The 27,500-nt window shown below is 36.5% G+C and overlaps 1 protein-coding gene across 3 annotated transcripts in view; it reads right to left on the bottom strand.

Annotated features, from left to right (window-relative positions):
- Positions 1 to 10,735: 10,735 nt before the first annotated feature.
- Positions 10,736 to 27,500, bottom strand: part of LOC144964435 (vacuolar protein sorting-associated protein 11 homolog) — a 63,841-nt gene continuing 47,076 nt past the window's right edge. For 2 of the 3 annotated variants that reach the window (XM_078898685.1, XM_078898684.1), the window contains exons 18-28: positions 27,026 to 27,109; positions 25,146 to 25,196; positions 22,868 to 22,956; positions 22,469 to 22,543; positions 20,912 to 21,003; positions 20,240 to 20,325; positions 19,524 to 19,645; positions 18,323 to 18,421; positions 17,383 to 17,442; positions 14,249 to 14,315; positions 10,736 to 11,691 (exon numbers count right to left, since the gene is read on the bottom strand). In XM_078898685.1, coding sequence (XP_078754811.1) covers positions 11,566 to 11,691; positions 14,249 to 14,315; positions 17,383 to 17,442; positions 18,323 to 18,421; positions 19,524 to 19,645; positions 20,240 to 20,325; positions 20,912 to 21,003; positions 22,469 to 22,543; positions 22,868 to 22,956; positions 25,146 to 25,196; positions 27,026 to 27,109 — 951 coding nt within the window. In that variant the 3' untranslated portion in view covers positions 10,736 to 11,565. The remainder of the gene's footprint in view (positions 11,692 to 14,248; positions 14,316 to 17,382; positions 17,443 to 18,322; positions 18,422 to 19,523; positions 19,646 to 20,239; positions 20,326 to 20,911; positions 21,004 to 22,468; positions 22,544 to 22,867; positions 22,957 to 25,145; positions 25,197 to 27,025; positions 27,110 to 27,500) is intronic. The other variant, XM_078898686.1, reaches the window with a different exon arrangement.

The raw sequence follows: 27,500 nt of genomic DNA, 5'->3' as shown, positions 1-27,500 counted from the left end.
TTATGTAATAGACCTAAAAGGCAAACGTTCTCTTAGAGATGAATGAAGAGAATTTTATTGAGTTGCTTTGTTATTAATTTTATTTCATTTTATTATTTTTTTTCCGTATTTAGTTTGTATTTTTTAGAGACATTTGAAGATTATTTTTGTTCAAATTTTGGACAGGACGTTGGCCCATCCCAAAGTACTTTCCGCAGGTCTACATTGAACCAGTAGTACATCCATTTACGGCCAAGCAACGGATGACAGAGGGTATGTGTGAAAATTAGAACTAAATATAAAAATAATAATAATAATAATAATAATAATAATAATAATATATAATAATAATAAAAATAATAATAATAATAATAATAATAATAATAATAATAATAATTAATATATAATAATGATAATGATAATAATAATAATAATAATAATAATAATAATAATAATATAATAATAATAATAATAATAATATAATAATAATAATAATAATAATAATAATAATAATAATGATTCCAGTTCAATACAGAAGAAAAGGCGTTACGTAACACTTTTCACTTTTATGGTTCCTAAATCATTGGAAGTGTATATGTAACCAGTCCTTAGGAGAACAAATAATGAATAGGTTACATATTGAATCATAAGGTGACATAACTATTTACGTAGCAGGATCTATAAACAGATTCATAGGATTACGGGACGTAAAAGAGAGAGGATAGATGATCTTTAATGACGACCAGCATATATTTTGACTAGGAAATAAGATGCCCATCACTCTGAAACCGGAAGATCATTTACACAAAGTAAGTATTCAGTCCTCCGGAAGAGTAATTTTCCACTTTCAATGAGATAGGAACCAGATCGTTTTTTGTTTGTTTTTGTTTTTGTTCTTTTTGGACATCACACATTTCTTTCCTATCCGTTCACAGAGCTGCCTACTTGATTTATTTTAATTCGTAGTTTCCAAGGGGAAAAAAGTAAAAGTCACTATAAACAGATTTACAAATCAATAATTTGCCATCACCATGATCCACAAAAGCTTCAAAGTCCTGAATATAGGATCTAAGGAACTAACTTTTCCTTTTGAACAAGATTTACTCTGTCAAAGAGGCGAATGCAGCTCTGGAGCTGAAGCCAAAAATTCGTATTTCTACGACTTTTTCGTAGTGCTAGGCAGGTCTGCGTTCGCATACAAGTCTAACATTCTCCAGTTGAGCTCATCATCATGGCTTGTCCCTCCAACACCGAACCCACTCCAGCATCTGGGGAGCAGACTCTTGGGTCATGATCAGTACAGCTGTGTCCATCCTGGGATTCTTTAAGGATGTGCTCCTTCGTCTGCTCTGGGCTTCCACGTGTACACAAGTTGCTCTCAATTAGCCCCCACTTGAGATGTTTGAATTCAGTCCTGGTATTCTTTAAGGATGTGCTCCTTCGTCTGCTCTGGGCATCCACATGTACACAAGTTGCTCTCGACTAGCCCCCACTCGAGCTGTTTGAGTTCAGTCCTGGTATTCTTTAAGGATGTGCTCCTTCATCTGCTCTGGGCATCCACATGTACACAAGTTGCTCTCGACTAGCCCCCACTTGAGCTGTTTGAGTTCAGTCCTGATATTCTTTAAGGATGTGCTCCTTCGTCTGGTCTGGGCATCCACATGTACACAAGTTGGTTTCGACTAGCCAGCACTTGAGCTGTTTGAGTTCCGTCCTGGTATTTTTTAAAGATGTGCTCCTTCGTCTGGTCTGGGCATCCACATGTACACAAGTTGGTTTCGACTAGCCAGCACTTGAGCTGTTTGAGTTCCGTCCTGATATTCTTTAAGGATGTGCTCCTTCGTCTGCTCTGGGCATCCACATATACACAAGTTGGTCTCGACTCGCCCCCCACTTGAGCTGTTTGAGTTCCGTCCTGATATTCTTTAAGGATGTGCTCCTTCGTCTGCTCTGGGCATCCACATGTACACAAGATAGTCTCGACTTGAGCTGTTTAAGCTTCATGACGAGGAATCGGAAATGAAAAATAAAAGTAGAACTAAGTATTCATGAAAGCTACGATGTCAGAATGAATTGTAAAGGTTCTTTTTGTATACTTCTTGTGGTCTTCTTGTGTACGTATTAGAATGGAAAGGGAAGAAAAGTGTGATATAAAAAATGGTTCCTACCTCATTGAAAGTGTAAAACTACTTAAACGTGTGTATGTGCGGCTATGTGGTCTAGTGGAAAGACATTTGCTTTCGGATCGGAAGGTTCTGGGTTCGAGCCTCGATCGGCGAGTCCTTGAGTCCTTGGAAAAGTCTTTTTGCTCACATTCTCTTACCGTACTAGGGTGTAAAATTAGTACCTGACCGTTAGGGGGCAGCGTGGCTCAGCGATACGGTCTTTGCTCCGTACCCGAAAGGTACCGAGTTCGATAGAAAGAGAGCGAGAAAGAAAGGAAGTAAGAGAGAAAGAAAGAAAGAGAAAGAGAGAGAGAGAGAGAGAGAGAGAGAGAGAGAGAGAGAGAGAGAGAGGGAGAGAGAGAGACGGAGAGAGAGAGAGAGAGAGAGAGAGAGAGAGAGAGAGAGAGAGAGAGAGAGTAATCTTACTCTTTCATCAATCCGGAAAAACAACACGGTAAATCAATGCAATATATAAGTTTTAAAAGTATTTCTATAAATAAGCATTGAATCGAGGCGAGTACGCACACATGGACTTCGTTAATTTGGACCTGCTGAGTTCAAAGATGTATTTCATAATTTAAGATCGGATTGATATTTTTGTTTGTTTGTTTTGTTTTTAATGGTTTTACGGTGCTTGCAAAAACATTTAAGTCATATCAGCGCCAGTAAAAATGGAGAATATGGGATAGTAAAAGGTTCTAGAATTACAATTAAAGCACTCAAGAAAAGGTAAGACAAAGGGGGATTAGTTAAAATAGGGAATTGGTGTAGATTCCAAGAGCATACCATAAATGTATTTAGTTTGAGATCCGCTAAAAGTCTCATCCAGACTAAGAGGAATACACTCAGATGCTTACATTATACATTCAAAACAACAAATATTCTAATAATTCATAACAGATTTACAAGGGAAAAAAATATCATCTCCCAAAACAATAACTATACATTTGACAGTATCCCTCTCAGCCAGGGTATCCGGCCAGGGCCAGGGCAAAACCAAGTAATCTCATCCTAAGACAAAGACAGAAAGCAAGTTGGAAAACAGATATAGGGGAGATAGAAGACAAAGTAAGTGCTTCACTGCCCACCATGGGAGGTCAGGAACCCCACCCAGGGAGGTCAGGAACCCCACCCAGTGATATTTTGGACATTGATGGGTTAACAAGTTTGCTCTCAGGCAAAAAAAAAAAACAAAAAAAAAAAAAAAAAAAAAAAAAAAAAACAAAGATCCAAAGAAAGCTGTGCGGCTATGTGGTCTAGTGGTATGACACTCGCTTTCGGATCGGAAGGTCCTGGGTTCGAGCCTCGCGCTCGGCGCATAGTTGAGTCCTTGGAAAAGCCTCTTTACTCACATTCTCTCACCGTACTCAGGTGTAAAATGAGTACCTGGCCGTTAACAGCGTTGTCTTTATCCGAAAAATTGTAATAACGCCTAACAGTCGTCATGTCCCGTCCTACATGTTAAATGTTGCTGTTGACCAGGGACCTGTTGTAAAGCGCTTTGAGCACATTTAGTGGATATTGCGCTATATAAAACTCAATTTAATTTAATTTAATTTGAAGCTGCCCTCAGGTGGCAACCCCCAAAAATATTTAACATGTCAAATATTTTTCTGTCTCATGCCGAAATGACATTTCTGACGGCCAATTCCCATACACACCTAATGTTCTACCCGTCGGAATTCCGGAAACGGTATACCGACCGGTAAAACGTTCGGCGTGTAGGGGGCATAACTCGCTGGAATGACCTTTGACGTACCATTTTCCTTTTTTTTTTGTAGGTGTCTCCCCTGATATCTGTCGTTCCTGAATTTTGGACGCAAAAAATTGACGGCTCCTCCGTGACCTCTTGTTGCTCTGCCTGTCAAGCTATGAACATCGATAACTTTTTTTTTACTATAATCTTATATAACTTATAGATAGTATGCAGATGACGTCACTCAAGCCTTTGTTATTGTTTTTGCCATCCGCGTTTGTGAGTTGTTCTCACTAAACTGTATTAACCAGACTATAAAAGTTCATGGTTACACAGAGTTTGTGTGTTGGTCCGTTGTACTTCCGGATGGCAATGTTATGAGCTTCTTAGCCAAGCGCATACTATCTATATAACTAATAGATAGTATGCGCTTGGCTGAGAAGCTCATAACATTGCCATCCGGAAGTATAACGGACCAACGCACAAAACGGTGGATTTCCTTGAACGTTTATAGTCAGGTTAATGCAGTTCAGTGAGCATTACTCATAAACGCGGATGGCAAAAGACAATAACAAAGACCTGAGTGACGTCATCTTCGAACTATCTATAGTTTGAGTCTCGAGTTATACAATCAACACATACAGTGACTTTTGAAAATTATGTCAGTTATCATATATTTTATTAAAACTAATCGAATAAACATTTCAGTGATTTTATTGTTGACTATAACATTTAAAGTAAAGTAATATTTTGCCCCTGAAATCAACCGAGGACCGTGAACCGAAGACCGACAGCCACATAAAGTACTTGCCGGGAAAAATAAAAAACAAAAACAAAAAACACAGATGCTGAACATCACTCACAGCTTTAACACAGATGATTGAAGAAAATGCAGTGTTGTCAAGCATTGCGATGTGATTCCTGTATCATTGTGTCAAAATAATGTGTTTTTTAACTCACTTCCTCGGCTTGACCTATATATGTGTGTTTGACCGTAGCCATCGTTATGTTATAGCCTGACACTGAAATCCAAAAGGACTGGCAGTTTTACGTCATTATTTGGTTTTTGCACCGCTTAGTGAGTTGTTGTTAGTAGAGCTCATGAAAACAAGTTATTTCATTGGTTGAACTATTGAATACAACTCACGATCTGTTTTCTTTTGTGGCCAAAGACTGGCATTTTGGCGTCATTTTTTGGTCAGTGTCAGGCCATAATTTTACGAAGGCCACGGTATGACACACTAAGGGCAGCTCATGTGTTTTTGTTAACAATTAACAAGAAATAAATAGTTAAGGGGACGGAACGGGGTAAATGGCAGGAAGTACTCTGATTGGTTAACGCTGAGTTACGGGCGTACCATCAATTGGATTCAATAGTCTGATGTCACGTCGCCCAGCAACGGCGACCATCGCTGTTCTAAACAAAGAAAATCTGTACTTTTTATTCTTCATTCTGGCTAAAACTTTTCATATGTCTTGTGATCAGAATGTGTAAAAGTCAAAACATGATCAGATTTATGTGTTTTTGATCAGATTTATGTGTTTTTTTCCCCCCTCTGGATACGCTTTTATGCTCGTCGGAGAAATATTTCATAAGAGCGTCCGCCATTGTTCCTATAGTTTAGAGCCAGTTACTAAGTTACCATGCGTCATTACGAGGGAAGTGAAGTTACGACTGTTGAATCGTATTATATTATAAAGCATAGCTTCCACACAACATGATTAGTTTCGCTTTTTGACATATGGTGATGATGATGCACCGATTATCTTGACAGCGATACCGTATCGAATGGTTAATTTATGAAGAAAGATGTCTCCTTTCAAATAACACTGGGAAGAAGAAGAAGAAGAAGAAGAAGAAGAAGAAGAAGAAGAAGAAGAAGAAGAAGAAGAAGAAGAAGAAGAAGAACAAGAAGAAGAACAAGAAGAAGAAGAAGAAGAAGAAGAAGAAGAAGAAGAAGAAGAAGAAGAAGAAGAAGATTGTTTTGTTTTTGTTGTTTTTAAGGGTTTTACGGCGCTTGCAACACATTTAGGTTATATCAGCGCCAGTAAAAAGGAAGACAATGGGATAGTAAAAAAGTTCTAGAATTACAATTAAAGCACCCAAGAGAAAGGAAGGCAAAAGGGAACTGGGAACAAATAGGGATCAGATGCAGATTCCAAGAGCAAACCATCAATGTACTTAGTTTGAGATCACCTATAAGTCTCATCCGGACACAAGCACAAAATCCAACAAAGAGGAACACACCCAAATGCTTACATTACACATTAAAAATAAATTTTTTTTAAAAATTTTTATTCTCTATTGTCTTCTGGCACTTTTCTACTCACTTCATATCTTGTTGTTACCAACATAAGTGCCTGCTCCACTCACTTTTCTGAATTAAAAATTCACCCCATACACCGGAGCATACTCCATGTCTCAATCGTTTCTATGTTATATGTTTGTGATGAGAATATTGGCTATTAAGCTTAACTGCTGGTCAAAATTACTTCGCGATGGTGGTGAACGAATCGGCGATCTCAAGAAGTGGGTGAGAGAGGGATCTAGAAATGACTTTGGGTTTGAAACGAATATTGTGTTCGTGGATAGCTCACACGGTAGAGCCACGCTCTCACCTGCCAGGCGGAGTTGTCGTACCAATAAGGTCGCAGGTTCAAACCCCACCACCGCCGCGAAAAAATTTTTTATTCTCTATTGTCTTCTGGCACTTTTCTACTCACTTCATATCTTGTTGTTACCAACATAAGTGCCTGCTCCACTCACTTTTCTGAATTAAAAATTCACCCCATACACCGGAGCATACTCCATGTCTCAATCGTTTCTATGTTATATGTTTGTGATGAGAATATTGGCTATTAAGCTTAACTGCTGGTCAAAATTACTTCGCGATGGTGGTGAACGAATCGGCGATCTCAAGAAGTGGGTGAGAGAGGGATCTAGAAATGACTTTGGGTTTGAAACGAATATTTTGTGTTCGTGGATAACTCACACGGTAGAGCCACGCTCTCACCTGCCAGGCGGAGTTGTCGTACCAATAAGGTCGCAGGTTCAAACCCCACCACCGCCGCGAAAAAATTTTTTATTCTCTATTGTCTTCTGGCACTTTTCTACTCACTTCATATCTTGTTGTTACCAACATAAGTGCCTGCTCCACTCACTTTTCTGAATTAAAAATTCACCCCATACACCGGAGCATACTCCATGTCTCAATCGTTTCTATGTTATATGTTTGTGATGAGAATATTGGCTATTAAGCTTAACTGCTGGTCAAAATTACTTCGCGATGGTGGTGAACGAATCGGCGATCTCAAGAAGTGGGTGAGAGAGGGATCTAGAAATGACTTTGGGTTTGAAACGAATATTTTGTGTTCGTGGATAGCTCACACGGTAGAGCCACGCTCTCACCTGCCAGGCGGAGTTGTCGTACCAATAAGGTCGCAGGTTCAAACCCCACCACCGCCGCGAAAAAAAAAATTTTATTCTCTATTGTCTTCTGGCACTTTTCTACTCACTTCATATCTTGTTGTCACATTAAAAATAACAAACATTATAATACATAACAGAGAGATGATTTACAAGGAAAAAAATATCATCTCCCAAAACAATAACTATGCATTTGACTGTTTCCCTCCCAGCTAGGACTCCGGCCAGGGTCAGGACAAAACCAAGTAATCTCATTCCAAGACAAAGACAGAAAGCAAGTTGGAAAACAGATATAAGGGGATAGAAGACACAATATGTACCTCCCTGCCCACTATGGCAGTACACAAAGTCGGATCTCCTGAAATGGATGGTGGGTTAGAGTCAGGGTATCCAATATATCAGAAAATGCATACAGGGGAATAGAGGACACAGTAAGAACCTCCCTGCCATCGATGGGAACTTTTTGGAATCTTGTTCAACCTGCCTAGAAACGATACGCCACAAATAGAGATACAATTAAAAAACTCATTCTTCTTCTTCTTCGTTCAGCTTATCCCACATTTTGAAGGGTTGCCATAATGAAGGCCACATCTCCATGTATCTCGGTTCAGAGCATCATCTTCCTCCAGGCCCAGTTCTTTCATATCATCCTTTACCTTAGTCAACCATCCAGTCTTCGGGCGTCCCTTTTGCCTCTTTCCCACTAATTGCAAGTCCAATACTTTCCTTCCCACGTACTCCCTCTCTGGTCTCTTTACATGTCCGTACCATTTCAATCTATTTCTCTCATCTTTATTGATACATTCTTTACTTCAGTCAACCTTCGAATTCGTTCATTAAAACTCATTATAAACTGTAATTTCATTCCATGTTAATTTTTATTGAAAATCTCACAGTTCACAGCCTCTGGACTCTCCCACTCAAACACATTAGAAAGTTATTGAAATAAGAAATTGATTTATTTAGCTTAACCAGCTAACTGACGTACTCTGGAAAAACTCATCTTTAAAAATTTGGCCAGAAAACTCGTCCTTCAAATATCGATCGATTTAAATGACCCTCATCTTGGCAAAAACTCTCAAAAACCTGGGACTTCGTGAAGTCTTCCTTCAGTCCCAGGTTTGAGAGTTTTTACCAAGATGAGGGTCATTTAAATCGAACGTTATTTGAAGGGCGAGTTTTCTGGCTAAATTTTTAAATATGAGTTTTTTCCAAAGTGAGACAGTTAAGTAATAAACAAAAGAAATCAAGGCTTTACCAACTAAAACTCATCTAGCAGTTTACACAAGGCTACTGTCTATTTATGGAATCTAAGGTCATCATTCATTTCAACAGAAAGTGACAAGATAATTTTGTTGTAGTTATCGGTCGACAAAAGGATTTCCTTTGTAACAAATTGGTAAAAAATCTTAAACATGTACATTTATAGAAAAATCTAAAAAATAATAAAATAAAATAATAAATATATAAATAAATAGTAAATAAATAAATAAATAAATAAAATTCCCTTTATTCATCCGAGGGATAATCTGACTTTAGCCACAGTGCAGCACCGAAAAGTGAGCAAGGGCGAGGTGACTTGCTGGTTGGCCACACAGCGAGACTGGTAGTCAAACTCCGTACCTTTTGGGGTAAGAAGCAAAGACTATATAGCTAAGCCACGCTGCATATTATGTACCCTAAGCAACCAGAAATCTTATTCTCCTTTTACTTTCCACACTCCACACTTGTGATTCAGACACACCCTGACAGTGACACAAACTTGATTCAGACACACCCTGACACCCTGACAGTGATACAAACTTGATTCAGACACACCCTGACAGTGACACAAACTTGATTCAGACACACCCTGACACCCTGACAGTGACACAAACTTGATTCAGACACACCCTGCCACCCTGACAGTGATACAAACTTGATTCAGACACACCCTGACACCCTGACAGTGACACAAACTTGATTCAGACACACCCTGCCACCCTGACAGTGATACAAACTTGATTCAGACACACCCTGACACCCTGACAGTGATACAAACTTGATTCAGACACACCCTGACACCCTGACAGTGACACAAACTTGATTCAGACACACCCTGACACCCTGACAGTAATACAAACTTGATTCAGACACACCCTGACACCCTGACAGTGATACAAACTTGATTCAGACACACCCTGACACCCTGACAGTGACACAAACTTCATTCAGACACACCCTGACACCCTGACAGTAATACAAACTCGATTCAGACACACCCTGACACCCTGACAGTGATACAAATTTGATTCAGACACACCCTGACAGTGATACAAATTTGATTCAGACACACCCTGATACCCTGACAGTGATACAAACTTGATTCAGACACACCCTGTTTGTATGTCAAAGACAGTAAAATACTTGAACAAAAATTCAAGCAAAATCCTTTTATAAGGCTTGATGAATATTCCATCCAGGGGTTGAAAATGTTAAATTTAAACTCACATATTAAATAACACAAGAATAATATTTACTTATTTACAAATATATATAAATGAATATAACAGCTTGAAAAAAAGAACAAAATACCAAAACGCCGAGTGTTTTCAGGCTAAAAACCCTTCTCCAGCCAACAAAAATAAAAACCCACAAAACAATGAAAACATCAATACATTAACATTACGAAAAAAAACAACCCTAGATCGACGGCATAGAGATATAAAGTCACACTCTCCCGGCCAGGCAGATTTGTCGTACCAGTAAGGTTCAGATTGCACAAAAGCAAAGTTTTTCGTAACAAAAACCAAAAAAAAATTGATCTTTTATATAATGCAATATCCACTAAACGTGCTCACAGCGCTTTTCAAAAGGTCCCTAACCAATAGCAACACAGAACATGTAGGACGAGACCTGACGCCTATTAGGTGATATAATAATTTTTTTTCAACAGAGACAACACTGTTACAGGGCCAGGTACACATGTCACACCTGAGTACAGTGAGAGAATGTGAGTAAATAGCCTTTTCTAAGGACTCAACTCAGCACCGGACTCAAAACCAGGACATTCCGACCCAAAGGCGAGTGTCATACCGCTGGACCAAATAACCACACAAAGACACAAACTGAATCCTCATCAATCTTACAACAGAAACCATATTAAACCAATGCAATTCTTCATTGATAAAATAACATTGACTGGTAATTCTTCATTGATAAAATAACATTGACTGGTATTCTGTAAAACTCTAATTCTTCCATTACAACAGATCAAATTAAAGAAATTAAGGAGCAGGCACCAGTATAGATAAAGATCTGAACACGTGTGTGTGAAGGTGCCAGACAAAGCAAGAAAGAAAAATACAAGAAAAAAAAAAACACACCCCAAAAAATCAGTCGACCTCAACTGGGTATCGAACCTCAAACCATCTGGTTACCGGTCAGACGTGCTACCATTACACCACAGAGGCTCCAGGGGTCTGAGACTCTATCCCCAGTCCAGATTGATTGTTTTTTTAGGGATGTTTTTATTTTCCATTTTTCTTTCTTGCTTTGTCTGGCACCTTTCGTACAAACTTGTTCAGACCTTTATCCATTATAACATTCACCATCAGGCAATCCAGTACTAAATCATCCTCCATATCACCTTTCGTACAGTCTTGTTCAGAACTTTATCCATTATAACATTCACCATTAGGCAATTCAATACTAAATCATCCTCCATATCACCTTTCGTACACTCTTGTTCAGAACTTTATCCATTATAACATTCACCATTAGGCAATCCAGTACTAAATCATCCTCCATATCACCTTTCGTACACTCTTGTTCAGAACTTTATCCATTATAACATTCACCATTAGGCAATCCAGTACTAAATCATCCTCCACATCACCTTTCGTACACTCTTGTTCAGACCTTTATCCATTATAACATTCACCATTAGGCAATCCAGTACTAAATCATCCTCCATCCCCCCACCCTCTTCCCCAACCTAAACACATCCAGCTACTCAAGACTTTAATCTTTAGACAGTCATAAAACTCTAAAATAATTAGATGTCTTCCTATAGTAGTCCTTCATCTGTTAGTCGACATAGGCAGCACACCTCTTGATGGTGAGTCGGTGATCACTTTCGTACACTCTTGTTCAGACCTTTATCCATTATAACATTCACCATCAGGCAATCCAGTACTAAATCATCCTCCATCCCCCCACCCTCTTCCCCAACCTAAACACATCCAGCTACTCAAGACTTTAATCTTTAGACAGTCATAAAACTCTAAAATAATTAGATGTCTTCCTATAGCAGTCCTTCATCTGTTAGTCGACATAGGCAGCACACCTCTTGATGGTGAGTCGGTGATCACAGTTACTTTGTTGAAGACGCCGCGTCCAAAATAGTCAGCCACGACTGAAAATCCATCTGGAGCCCTTTCCAGCTGTCAGAAAAATAAAATGAATTCATAATCATAGCCCTTTCTTTTGACATATCATTATAAAAAACAACATTAAATCAATACATTTGAATTTATAAACGTTATGTTGATACATTAAAAAAAAAAAAAAAATATTATGCCTTTTGCGCCACAATATCATAAGACATCGTCGCCTAGCCATTCCACGAAGAAATTCATCAAACAAGATGTCTGATGTCAACAGGAATCACCCATGTTGTCCAAGTGAGCAAATTGGGGGTTAATAATCTTGCTCAAGGAAAAAAACGAAAGTGCCTGAAGCGGGCTTCGAACCCGGGTCATCCGGATCACAGTGTTATGCCTTAACCACTCTGACACTTCGCCCCCCCGTTGATTATGTTGATACATAAGGATAGTTTAATATGGCCTTTACGTCAACATTAGGGGTCCCGATAGCTCAGTTGACACACTCGCTTCACACGCCAGGGGACCAAAGCAGATCCTGGGTGCAATCGGGAATGAGATTAGCGGAAGAGTAGCGTCCCTTGATTGGACATCACCCATAGTCTGTGATGTCACCAGCGGAAAAGTTATTAGAGAGAGAACGTCATGTTGGTTGTGCACATGCGTCTCTCGTCCTCTAAGTATGTACCCCCCTGCCCACTATGGGAGGTCAGGAACCCCACCCAGTGTGTGTTAGACTAAGGGTAACAAGAAACTGATATTGATATTGTCCTTTTCCCGCTATAAAAACTGGGATAAACTCCAGCTCCATGAGCCTCATGCCTCTGAAGGACTACTTTTTTTATTTTTTACTTCAATTCTATTACTACTACCACGTAAAACCACATTTAAAATGTTTATTTCTTCTATTGAGCAAGGCTTTACATTAATAATAAATAAGACTAGAAATATGACATTGGATAAACCAAACCTATTATATTCTAACCATATTCATACCATTCTAACCATATCCATACCATTCTAACCACATCCATACCATTCTAACCATATTCATACCATTCTAACCATATTCACACCATTCTAGACACATCCATACCATTCTAACCACATCCATACCATTCTAGCCACATCCATACCATTCTAACCATATTCACACCATTCTAGCCACATCCATACCAATCTAACCACATCCATACCATTCTAACCACATCCATACCATTCTAGCCACATCCATACCATTCTAACCATATTCATACCATTCTAACCATATCCATACCATTCTAGCCACATCCATACCATTCTAACCACATCCATACCATTCTAACCACATCCATACCATTCTAGCCACATCCATACCATTCTAACCACATCCATACCATTCTAACCACATCCATACCATTCTAGCCACATCCATACCATTCTAACCATATTCACACCAATCTAACCACATCCATACCATTCTAACCATATCCATACCATTCTAGCCACATCCATACCATTCTAGCCACATCCATACCATTCTAACCACATCCATACCATTCTAACCACATCCATACCATTCTAACCATATCCATACCATTCTAACCATATTCACACCATTCTAGCCACATCCATACCAATCTAACCACATCCATACCATTCTAACCACATCCATACCAATCTAACCACATCCATACCATTCTAACCACATCCACACCATTCTAACCACATCCATACCATTCTAACCATATCCATACCATTCTAACCACATCCATACCATTCTAACCATATTCACACCAATCTAACCACATCCATACCAATCTAACCACATCCATACCATTCTAACCATATCCATACCAATCTAACCACATCCATACCATTCTAACCATATTCACACCAATCTAACCACATCCATACCATTCTAACCATATTCACACCAATCTAACCACATCCATACCATTCTAACTATATTCACACCAATCTAACCACATCCATACCATTCTAACCACATCCATACCATTCTAACCATATCCATACCATTCTAACCATATTCACACCAATCTAACCACATCCATACCAATCTAACCACATCCATACCAATCTAACCACATCCATACCATTCTAACCATATCCATACCATTCTAACCACATCCATACCAATCTAACCATATCCATACCATTCTAGCCACATCCATACCATTCTAACCATATTCATTATAAAAATATTTCAAACTTAACTTTGAAAAAAACAAAAATAAATATTAACTATAACTCAAAGTGATACCAGCCTGCTAGAAGTTGTGGACTGTAAAAAGTAATAAACGAAAATAAATATAACAGCTTCAAACAAGAACAAAATACCAAAACACGATATGTTTTGGGCTCAAAATTCTTCTTCAGCCAAAAAAAAACAAACCGTTAAATACATTATATAAAAACCAGACAGACTGCCATCTATCTGGTGTTTAGGTAATGTATTTATGGGGTTTTTTTTGTTGGTTGAGGAAGGGTTTAAAGCCTGAAACATTCTGTGTTTTGGTATTTTGTTCTTGTTTGAAGCCGTTATATTTATTTTGGTTTATTCCTTTTTAAATGTCCGACAAGATGTTTAACACTGGGAATATCTAGGCGACCATACCTGATTATGGAATGTCTCGTGTATATCTTTAGACTGCTTCTGGGCATGAATTATGTCCATAATTTTTCTAGAAGGGAATGGATATGAAAAGTATGTCAATTACTTTGGATCATCTCCTTTCAATTTTAACTCTGTGAATAAAGATCCTATTCAAGTTATATCTGTTCATGACAAAGGATGAATATGTAGTGTTTAGGGAAATTTATATAGTGCCATATCCATTTACAAAGCTCAATAGCGCTTCACAATAGACAATAGCAATAATAATAAATAAAAAGTAAACGAAGTGATAAATAAATACATACACATATATACACACACACAAATTATTCCATACCCCCCCACAAATATCAAGTTATTTTATGCATAAGATTTATATTTTTGAATTGGAACTTTTTTATATATCAAAGAAAACTGGAGAAAATCAATAATTTTGTAAAAAATAAAAAAAAAATAAAAAAAAAGAAAGAACTGCTGGACCCTCCACTCCGGTTTATTGGTACGGCTCGGTTAACGGCATATCGTCCCAATTAAGCCAAGGCCTTGAAACTGAGTGACATTTCACGTCTTACGGGATAGCATGGCTCAGCAGTAGGGTCATTGCTTCGTACGGGTCATTGCTTCGTACCCGAAAGGTACCGAAGTTCGATCACCGGCTGTTGCGCTGCATGGCCTTGAGCGAGTCACCTCACCTAAGCTCAATTTGCGGCGTGGCACTGCGGCAAACGCCTGGGTTATTCCAGTCCAAATAGAAACTAGAGACAAATTTACCCTATGGGATAAATAAAGGGAATTTGATTTATTTATTTATTTAATGAAAGACAAAACGACACCTTAATCTACCTCAAACAATGAGAGACAAATCTAACTGCACACAACAATCAACGAATATGCAACTCATAACGGTTGCATAAGTAAGCAAGGAATTAAGAATGTGTTGTCTACCCATTGACCATGAACGTGATGATGGCAGTCAATGACACTGACAAGAGGTACAGGTAAATTCTATGGTTCACATCTCGGTGACGACTATGAAGAACGGTTTAACTTTGACCATATGTTTTGTTTTGTTTTGAAGGGTTTAACGGCGCTTGCAACACATTAAGGTCATATCAGCGCCAGTAAAAAGGAAGAAAAGGGGATAGTAAAAAGTTCTAGAATTACAATTAAAGCACAAAAGAAAAAGTAAGACAAAGGGGAATTGGTTCAAATAGGGAACAGATGTAGATTCCAAGAGCACGCCGCCAAAGTAGTACTTAGTTTGAGATCACCTAAAAGTCTCATCCAGACACAAGCACAGGTCCCAACTAAGAGGAATACACTCAAATGTTTACCAATCATATAATAAAATATGTAAACTAAACATAATAAATGGATAACAGAGAGATGATTTACAAGGAAAAAGATATCATCTCCCAAAACTATAACTATACATTCGACTGTTTCCCTCCCAGGCAAGGAACTCCGGCAAGGATCAGGACAAAACTAAGTAATCTCATTCCAAGACAATGACCGGAAACAATTGGAAAACGGGTATGGGGGGATAGAAGACACAGCATGTACCTCCCTGCCCACTATGGGAGGTCAAGATCCCCACCCAGGACTTTGACCACACATCCGATTGGCTGTCGTGACAGACGCTAACACAAACAGGCCGGCTATGTGTTCTAGTGGTATCACACTTTGACAGCAGCTGGGAAAGGGAAAGGTTATGACTTTTCATAAAGACAAAATTCCGTTCCTAAGGAATTGTCCCAATAAAAGCAGTGTCCCCAATACCAGCTTGGTCTGTATTTCTGTTTATGAATAAATATTTTAAACCAGAGCATTTATACAGTTCGATATCCACTAAACATGATCACAGTGCTTTACAGCGGGTCCAAGCTAACAGCAAGACGTAGCATGAAGGACGAGACAAGACATCCGATAGGCGATGTGACATTTTTTTTTCTGAGAGAGTCAACGCTATTTACACCTGAAAGAGAATGTGAGTAAAGAATGCTTTCCAATGACTCCACCAGGCACTACTCAGAGCGGGACTTGAACTTTGGACCTTCTGGACCAAGGGTGATTGTCATACCACAAGACCACATAGCCGCACACCGAAAACAAAACACCACAGCCTTAATGTCACAAAACACCGGGGTTGACTCGAGCTGTCTTTGGGTTTATTTATGGCTCTGGAAGATGAAGAAACAAAATATCAACAATCAAAATACCGTCTCCTGATGGTACACGTACATCTGACTTATTTCTTTTCACCAAAGGATCCCAGCCACAGTCTTGGCCAGACCAAGTTAAATCATTTTCTTAGGCCCAAGAGCGTCAAGGAATGGGTCAATGAATATCAGTGGATTGACCAGACAAAGAGATGACCTATGACCTACCAATCACAAGAACGACTATCAGTGGATTGACTAGACAAAGAGATGACCTATGACCTACCAATCACAAGAACGACTATCAGTGGATTGACCAGACAAAGAAATGACCTATGACCAACCAATCACAAGAACGACTATCAGTGGATTGACTAGACAAAGAGATGACCTATGACCTACCAATCACAAGAACGACTATCAGTGGATTGACCAGACAAAGAAATGACCTATGGCCAACCAATCACAAGAACGACTATCAGTGGATTGACCAGACAAAGAAATGACCTATGACCAACCAATCACAAGAACGACTATCAGTGGATTGACCAGACAAAGAAATGACCTATGACCTACCAATCACAAGAACGACTATCAGTGGATTGACTAGACAAAGAGATGACCTATGACCTACCAATCACAAGAACGAATATCAGTGGATTGACCAGACAAAGAAATGACCTATGACCAACCAATCACAAGAACGACTATCAGTGGATTGACCAGACAAGGAAATGACCTATGACCAACCAATCACAAGAACGACTATCAGTGGATTGACTAGACAAAGAGATGACCTATGACCTACCAATCACAAGAACGACTATCAGTGGATTGACCAGACAAAGAAATGACCTATGACCAACCAATTCCAAAAATGGAAATAGTCCGACAAAGGCCCTCATTCTCATTTTTTTTTAAACTGAAAAGAATGACTTATGAAATAAATTATATTTCACATCTTCTCATCTTTACCTATTTTCAGTGGCACACAACGGACATTCTTTTTCATTTTCCGAGTAGCTTTCAAAACATCTGGAATGACAACAAAGGAAAAAAAAATTATGATAAAAGTAAAAACATATCGATACAAAAATTGAGTTTGCCATTTTTCATTTCGTGTTCAATTTTTAAAAAATATATATAAATACATTGCAAAATGGATCAAATGTTTCGTCGTAGTAGTAGTAGTAGTAGTAGTAGTAGTAGTAATAGTAGTAGTAGTAGTAATAGTAGTAGTAGTAGTAGTAGTAGTAGTAGTAGTAGTAGTAGTAGTAGTAGTAGTAGTTGTAGTAGTAGCAGTAGTAGCAGTAGTAGTAGTAGTAGTAGTAGTAGTAGTAGTAGTAGTAGTAGTAGTATATAGTAGTAGTAGTAGTCGTAGTAGTAGTAGTAGTAGTAGTAGTAGTAGTAGTAGTAGTAGTAGTAGTAGTAGTAGTAGTAGTAGTAGTAGTAGTAGTAGTAGTAGTAGTAGTAGTAATTAATTAATTAATCAACATTAATATTCCCTTTTGGGCAATCCAATATAGACTACGGGAGATACCAGATTTCCCAATGCGTCACATCACACATCCACACATCACAGGTGCTGAGACAGTTTATATTTGGCATGAAATGAAATGTCAATGGTCAGCGGATCAAAACCTCTAAAGGGGGCGAGTATTTGGATCACCATAAGTGGAGGCAGCAGTCATGATCAGTGGATCGAAACTCTGAAGTCTACATACGATCTTGGCGCAGCATGTTATATTTTTAATTTTGGGCATTTCAGACCTCTGATGATATCCATCCAAATGAAATAAAACATGGTGCGCAAAGCTCGTATGTAGACTTCAGAGTTTTGCTCCACCGATCATGAAAATCAGGACTTCAGAGGTTTGATCTGCCGACCATCGAAGTAGTAGAACTGAAACCTTACTGTTGGTGGTAAGAGTGTGGTTCACACAGGAAATGGACAGATGGCAATTCCAGAGAATGGATACAGATATTACACCTTGAGGCTTGAAACACTTTAGCTCTGGAATAAAACAAGAAATCACGAGAAATAAACATCATACAGGTCAAAAGAAGTAAACAATGAATAACAACTGGTAGAAAACTAGATAATGTTTGTTTGTTTTGTTGTTTTTAAGGGTTTTTACAGCGCTTGCAACACATTTAGGTTATATGAGCGCCAGTAAAATGGCAGAAAATTGGATAGTAAAAACTTTCTAGATGTACCATTAAAGGGACTTTAGGAAAAAGTAAGACAAGGGGAAAAGGTTCAAATAGGGAACAGATGTAGATTCCAAGAGCAGACTATCAGTGCACTTAGTTTGACATCACCTAAAAGTCTCACCCAGACGCCAGCACAAGTCCCCACTGAGAAGAATACACTCAAATGTTTACAAATCTTATGTTAAGAATAAAACAAAATAACAGTTCATAACAGAGAGATGATTTACAAGGAAAAAGAATATCATCTCCCAAAACTAACTATACATTTGACTGTTTCCCTCTCAGCCAGGGTCAGGACAAAACTAAGCAATCTCATTCCGAGACAAAGACAGATAGCAAGTTGGAAAACTGATATAGGGTGATAGAAGATACAGTAAGTACCTACCTCCCTGCCCTTTAAGGGAGTGGTAATGCATTATTTCACTCACAGAAAAACAGACGTAAAACAAATGTCTTCAAACATGACATCTAAGATAAAACATTTGGAGGTATATTAATATGTATAAGAAAGAAATAAGTATAGAAGTATAAACTTGTAAAAGATGCATAGTTGAGTCCTTGGAAAAGGCTCTTTACTCATATTCTCTCACCGTACTCAGGAGTATAATGAGTACCGTTAACAGTGTTGTACTTGTTGGAAAAAATTGTAATATCCCCTAACAGGCGTCATGTCTCATTCTACATGTGTTGCTGTTGGACAGGAACCCTTTGTAAAGCGTTTTGAACACATTTAGTGGATATTGCGCTATATAAAAAACTCAACTTTTTAAGGAAAACAGACGTAAAACAAATGCCTTAAAATGTGCCAAGATAAAACATTGGAGGTATATTAATTTGTACAAGTAATAAGTATAAAAGTAAACTTGTAAAATGAAATACAAAGGTATTCAAGCAAAACTCACTGTGTTTTCAATTCTTCAATCTTATTTCGTTTCTTCTCTGTGTCCTCCCTGTACTGTTTGATCAGACGTTCGTCTTCAGCAATTTGGTCGTTTTCCAATTGAAGTCTGCGAATTATGTAATCCTGGAACAAAATTATCTTAATGATAAATGCTCTTTAATAAAATAAATAACAATGTGAAATTGAATGTAAGCTTTAATTTAATATATAAAAAACAGATAAAATGGGCATTTCGGGTTTCCCCTTTATCAACGAAACCGGATGAATGAAACACTATAGATGAGATAATGTGGTAGTGGCGTTCTTAAGATGAATAAAAGAAAACATTAATAAAATAAGTGAATGAAATATAATGTTCAAAAATTAATTAATTTACAATATGCTCAGAAAAGTAAAAAATGATAGCCTTTTTCATGATAAACAACAACAACAACAAAAAATTTTAAAACGTAATTACTTGCTTATTATTGCTCTTAAGAAAACTTAACATTGTTACCGTCAAATAAAAAAAAGGGTATAACACTTGAAAAAAGAATTAATAAGAAAATAAAAATAAAAATGGGGGAAAAAAAAAGAGAAAAAGAGGATGAGAGATGGGGGGGGGGGGGGGCAGAAGTAGACACTACCTACATCAAACAAGAGAAGGTAAACAAGTATAATTCTAAAATCATTTCATTAATCTTGTCATCAACTCATTGAGTGAAAGCAACGACCCACCTTGACAACAGACAGGGTTGCAGACGAATTGTGGGCGAGTATTTGGATCACCATTAGAGGAGGCAGCAAGTTTTTTTTGTCAATATCTTTCGACTAAATTAAGGAATTTTTTTTAGTGATTCTAATGGTGAAAATAGTTTTTTTAAAAATAGTAAAATAAGAGAATCAACAGTCCTAGAAACATTCAAAAAGAAACTGAAAACTTAATATTTTTCAGTCATGTTTCGGTGAGCAGTTACTCGAATGAATGATTAATGAATATTATTATTATTATTATTAATATTATTATTATTATTATTATTATTATTATTATTATTATTATTATTATTATTATTATTAATTTTATTATTATATATTATTATTATTATTATTATTATTATTATTATTATTATTATTATTATTATTATTATTATTATTATTATTATTATTATTATTATTACTATTATTATTATTATTATTATTATTATTATATTATTATTATTATTATTATTATTATTATTATTATTATTATTATTATTATTATTATTATTATTATTATTATTATTATTATTATTATTATTATTATTATTATTATTAATTATTATATTTTTATTATTATTATTATTATATATTCTAGTGTATCATCAAATCAAAATCCGATATATTCATCCAATCCCAAAGAGAAAAGGATACGTGAAAGAGTTTCCAACAATTGGGATTTACAATTTTCTTCTTTACATGCAAAATAAGACAACGCTTGAACCCATAACTGTGGATCTTGTTGTCTGAGGGATAAAAAGGGAACAAATATTAATACATGTATGGAAATCTCTTCTTCTTTTTTTTTTATCCTCTACCTCTTGCCATGGAAAAATAAAATAAATTTAATACATGTAATATTAAAGAACAGAGAAAAAGAGGAATCTACGGCTCAGAGTCATGGCGAGTGACTACTAAAACCACCAAGAATACGCTTCAAGCACTCATAAACAGGTGCCTCAGAAATATCCTACAGATCAGGTAGCCGGACATCATCACAAATGGAGAACTGTTCCAAAAACTGAACCAGTGACTTATTGAAACGGAGATAAAAAAAAATAAAAAAAGGAAAAGGGGCTGGATTAGCCATACCCTTAGGAAGCCTACAAGCAATATATCACCAGGCAGGCTTTGGACTGGAACTCGCAAGGAAAGAGGAAGGTTGGTTGGTCGACCAAATCAAACATGGCGATGAAGCATTGAGTCTAAGTTGAAGTTGAAGATAGCCGGACAAACGTGGGCCCAGATAGAGAAGACTTCCAAAAACTGAGTCAGATGGAAGTGTGATTTTGCAGCCCCTAACCTAATGTCCACAAGGAATCAAGAGGCTTGAGTCAAAGTAAGTCCAGCGTTAATGTATGGTGCTCAACCTCAACTGCCCTACTCTGGAAAAACATGTATTAAAAAAATTTGGCCATAAAACTTTCCTTCAAATATCGATCAATTTAAATGACCCCCATCTTGGCAAACTCTTTCAAACCTGGGACTTTGTCAAGTCATATAAATCAATGGATATTTGAATGATAAGTTTTCTGGTCAAATCTTTTAAGAACACGTTTTTCCATGGCACGGCAGTTAGCTGGTTAAATAAAGCAAACAAATTATTTCATAAATGGCTATGTTTTTTTTTTTGTTTTTAAGAGTTTTACGGCGCTTGCAACACATTTAGGTCATATCAGCACCAGTAAATAGGAAGAAAATAGGATAGTCGAAAGTTCTAGAATTACAATTAAAGCACCCAAGAGAGAGTAAGACAAAGGGGAATTGGGAACAAATAGGGATCAGATGTAGATTCCAAGAGCATACCATCAATGTACTTAGCCTGAGATCACCTATAAGTCTCATCCGGACACAAGCACAAAATCCAACAAGGAGGAATACACTCAGATGCTTACATTATACATTAAAAATAAATATAATAATACATAACAGAGAGATGATTTACAAGGAAAAAATATCATCTCTCAAAACAATAACTATGCATTTGACTGTTTCCCTCCCAGCCAGGACTCGGGCCAGGGCCAGGACAAAACCAAGTAATCTCATTCCAAGACAAAGACAGTAAGCATGTTGGAAAACAGATATAAGGGGATAGAAGACACAGTATGTACCCCCCTGCCCGCTATGGGAGGTCAGGATCCCCACCCAGATAAATGGCTATGTGAACGATGGGACAGGCAGAGCCTAAATGATGGACAGAAATTGACTCACCCAAATTTCTTGCACGTCTCGATGACGTGGACGTATTCAAAGTGCTCCATGTGGTAACGAAGAATCTGCTGGTATCTGTAGAAAATAATTTTACAAATCAGAATAAAATATTGATTTTAAAATAAGTTAAAAATACGACTCATGATAATATTGATCAATAAAGGTTTTTAAAAAATAGAGGAGAGGGTGGGGAAAGGGGGGGGGGGGGGGGGTTGCGATTGATGTATGCCCTTTGGAGCCCAGAAACTGAATGTCACATAAAATAAAAGAGCAACTGGTTCGTAAAGTCTTTTAAAATCAACCATATTTACAACCAATCAATAATCAGTTTATTTTTACTATTTAGAATAATCCATTATAAGAAATGAATAAAATAAACAGGCTAATGAGACAACTTACAAATGAGCCTTCTCGTAAAGGTACAGAATTCCAGCCTTGAAGTTGTTCATTTGACACAGAATGAGGGCTTGGTCGATGTCGTAATTGGCCTTCAAAATAATAGAAATACAAAAATCATAAATAGTGAAAAAGAAAATTAATGAATTAATTAGTTAAGGAAAAACAATAATAATAATAATAATAATAATAATAATAATAATAATAATAATAATAATAATAATAATAATAATAATAACAATAATAATAATAATAATAATGATAAGCAGAAATTTCAGGATATTCTATTACCTAATTTATTACAAGACATAGACATTATTTTTTGGGGACATTCCAAAATGTTAATTTCTACAATTATTAATATATAATAATAATAATAATAATAATAATAATAATAATAATAATAATAATAATAATAATAATAATATAATAATAATAATAATAATAATAATGATAATATAATAATAATAATAATAATATAATAATAATAATAATAATAATAATAATAATAATAATAATAATAATAATAATATAATAAAATAATAATAATTAAATATCTTTATTATCCAAATAGGCGTTTATTGTTAGTTTACAGCTTTGTAATAGGCGAAAAAAAAGTAATTAAAATAGTGGTGATAATGATGATAAAAATACAGATAGTAAATGATGATAATAAAGAAGAGAAGAAGAAAAGAAGAAAAGAAGAAGAAAGAGAAGAAGAAGAAAGAAGAAGAAGAAGAAGAAGAAGAAGAAGAAAGAAGAGAAGAAGAAGAAGAAGAAGAAGAGAAGAAGAAGAGAAGAAGAAGAAAAGAAGAAGAAGAAGAGAAGAAGAAGAAGAAGAAGAAGAAGAAGAAAAGAAAGAAGAAGAAGAAGAAGAAGAAGAAGAAGAAGAAGAAGAAGAAAGAAAAAAAGAAGAAGAAGAAGAAAAGAAGAAGAAAGAAGAGAAGAAGAAGAAGAAGAAGAAGAAGAAGAAAAGAAGAAGAAAGAAGAAGAAGAAGAAAGAAGAAGAAGAAGAAGAAGAAGAGAAGAAGAAAGAAGAAGAAGAAGAAGAAGAAGAAGAAGAAGAAGAAGAAGAAGAAGAAGAAGAAGAAGAAGAAGAAGAAGAAGAAGAAGAAGAAGAAGAAGAAGAAGAAGAAGAAGAAGAAGAAGAAGAGAAGAAGAAGAAGAAGAAGAAGAAGAAGAAGAAGAAGAAGAAGAGAAGAAGAAGAAGAGAAGAAGAAGAAGAGAAGAAGAAGAAGAAGAAAAGAAGAAGAAGAAGAAAGAAGAAGAAGAAGAAGAAGAAGAAGAGAAGAAGAAGAAGAAGAAGAAGAAGAAGAAGAAGAAGAAGAAGAAGAAGAAGAAGAAGAAGAGAAGAAGAAGAAGAAGAAGAAGAAGAAAGAAGAAGAAGAAGAAGAAGAAGAAGAAGAAGAAGAAGAAGAAGAAGAAGAGAAGAAGAAGAAGAAGAAGAAGAAGAAGAAGAAGAAGAAGAAGAAGAAGAAGAGAAGAAGAAAGAAGAAGAAGAAGAAGAAGAAGAAAAGAAGAAGAAGAAGAAGAAGAAGAAGAAGAAGAAGAAGGAAGAAGAGAAGAAGAAGAAGAAGAAAGAGAAGAAGAAGAAGAAGAAGAAGAAGAAGAAGAGAAGAAGAAGAAGAAGAAGAAGAAGAGAAGAAGAAGAAGAAGAAGAAGAAGAAGAAGAAGAAGAAGAAGAAGAGAGAAGAAGAAGAAGAAGAAGAAGAAGAAGAAGAAAAAGGGAAGAAGAAGAAGAGAGAAGAAGAAGAAGAAGAAGAGAAGAAGAAGAGAAGAAGAAGAAGAAATCGGTTTTAAGCCAGAATTGTTTAGAAGCTAAATAATATAAGATTTGGATTTAGTTCATATGATGATTTCTTGGGGAGGGTGACAATAATTTCTATACGTACGAAAAGCTACACATTTAGATATCTGATTATTTCAATTTGAAATTTTCTTATCAGCATCTGGTTATGATTGCAACGCAAGAAGTTACTGCCCAGTCGATGCGATAAAAAACTGCTCGAAGCTGTGGACTGTAAAAAGTAATAATAAACAAAAATGAATAGAACAGCTTAAAAAAATAACAAAAAATCAAACAAGCAACGCTTCGGGCTGAACAAAAAAAAAACAATAAAACTATTTTAAAACATTTTTTTTTAAAATAGTTGTCATCTGGTTTTTATTGAGGTTTTTTTTTTTTTTGTTGTTGTTGTTGGCTGAAGAAGTGATTTGAGCCAAATGGTTTCCTGTTTGGTACTTTGGAATTTTAAAAATAAAAAAAAGAAAGAGGGCTTACATCTGGATTTTTCAGAAGTTCCAACGTTTTCCTCTCTCGCTCAACTCGAACCTTTGGATACAAAAGAATGGGAGAGAAAAAGATGAAAATCGTATTTCATTTGCTTGTAACCATCACAATATTATCATTACTACTATTATTTGGGAACAAGTGTTGAAAATAAATTAAATAAAGTCACCTAGCTTAAGAAAGGTCCAAAATACAAATTCTGAAAAAACAACAAAAAAATAGAGCTTTTATATAGCGCAATATGCACTAAATGTGCTCAATGCGCTTTACAAAGGGGCCCTGACCAACAGCAACACAAGTACTCATTTTACACCTGAGTACGGTGAGAGAATGTGAGTAAAGAGTCTTTTCCAAGGACTCATGTGCTGAGCTAGGCTCGAACCCAGGACCTTCTAATCCGAGAGCGAGTGTCATACCACTAGATCACATAGCCCCGCAAATGAATGCCACATTTAGACAGTGCTGTATGCACAGCTGCCTATTTGAAATTTCCAAAATTCGTCGCTTCCAAGGGGGGAAAAGAAGAAAAATTCACTTTAAATAGCTTTAGAAATACACAATTTGCTCTCAGCATGGCCCAAAAATTTTCCAATATCCTGAATATAGGTTCTAAGAAGCTAAACTTTCCTTCTCATTAAGATTTATTGAGTCAAATAGACCTATACAGCTCTGTAGCTAGAACAAAAAATTCGTATTTCTAATAATTTTTCGTAGTACTAGGTAGATTTGTATATAATACAATCAAATTGTCCTGGACTTTGAACATATTTAACAAAAGTCATTAGGCCCATGGAGCCGGTGTTTATCCCAGTATCTATAGTGTGAAATGGACAATGGCAATTGATGGCAATTGCTTGCTACCCTTTGGATAAGACGCTTTTTTTTCTATCCCAAAGTAGTTTCTACCAGATCAAACAGACCCAACTACCCAATCACTGATGGGTGGACAGGGGGGGGGGGGGGGGGGGGGGGCAGAGAAAATATCCACTACAATCAATCTCAATTCCTTTGTGTCTAAAGTGAGTGCTCTACCAACTGAGCTATCGAGACACCCATATATATAACAAACGTTCATATTAATATTATTAACATTATTTTTTTGTTTGTTTTTGTTTGTTTGTTGCTTTAGGTCTCTTCCAACACAATTGAGGTTATATGAGAGACCGCTGAAACAAAAAAACAAGCAATCTAACAAAAATAGTACAAATGTCAATCAAAATCATAACCTAAAGATATCATAAGCTAAATTATAAATAACCAAGAACAAACAGGCAGAGGATTTACAGGAAAAAAAATATCCCCTGTCAAAAATACAATCACAAACCAAAGAAGCAGGATAGGCTAGTAAAGAGAAGAAACGACATCACTATCGGATCGTACACCCATGCGAACATCATAGGTATATGATTCAAGGGTGATGCTCCCATCCAACCACCCGCTAACATTATTTTACATTATGTTGTAATTACCTAACATCACAAAAATCCAATATTGGCTGCTGGAACGCAAATAGATAAAAATAAAACATGACTGTATTCCACATAAATGTATCTTTTAACCAGTTAACTGCCGTACTCTGGAAAGACATCTTTCTAAAAATTTGGCCAGAAAACTCGTCCTTCAAATGTCAATCGATTTAAATGGCCCTCATCTTGGCAAATCAATCTTTAATCTTTGCAAAGTCCCAGGTTTGAGAGGTTTTGCCAAGAAGAGGGCCATTTAAATCGATTGATATTTATAGGATGATTTTTCTGGTCAAATTTTTAAATACACATCTTTCCAGCATACGACAGTTGACTGATTAAATACCTTGTACTTTCATATAACTTTTATCAGTGTCTAACTGCCACAAGTGTGTTGCGTTTACTTACAGAGATGACCTTTTCGTGGACCATGTCATGAAGATAAAGTTCCAATAGTGTGTTGTATACCAGATTGGACGAGTTTGGCTGGACCTGGACATAGAATTTCATCATTATTATCATCATCATTACACATGGATTGCCAATTCATTTAATAATAATCTGTATCAGTAGTAATAGTAATAGTAATCTAGGGGGCAGTGTGGCTCAGCAGTACGGTCTTTGCTTCGTACCCGAAAGGTACCGAGTTCGATCACCCGCCGCTGCGCTGTGTGGCCTTGAGCAAGTCACCTCACCCTAGCTCAATTTGTGGCACAGCACTCCCCTTGGAATAGACCCTAGAGACAAATTTCCTCTATGGGATGAATAAAGGGAATTTTATTTTTATTTTTATTATTATTTCAAACAAAAAAATCCCAAAATCCTAGAGCATTTAAAAAGCGCAATATCCACAAAACGTGCTCAAAGAGCTTTACAGGGACTC

Source organism: Berghia stephanieae, chromosome 2 (assembly GCF_034508935.2).
Source record: "Berghia stephanieae isolate SIO BIC M18660-M18661 chromosome 2, UCSD_Bste_1.3, whole genome shotgun sequence".
Lineage (NCBI taxonomy): Eukaryota > Metazoa > Mollusca > Gastropoda > Nudibranchia > Aeolidiidae > Berghia > Berghia stephanieae.
This window is presented reverse-complemented; position numbering and strand designations above follow the sequence as displayed.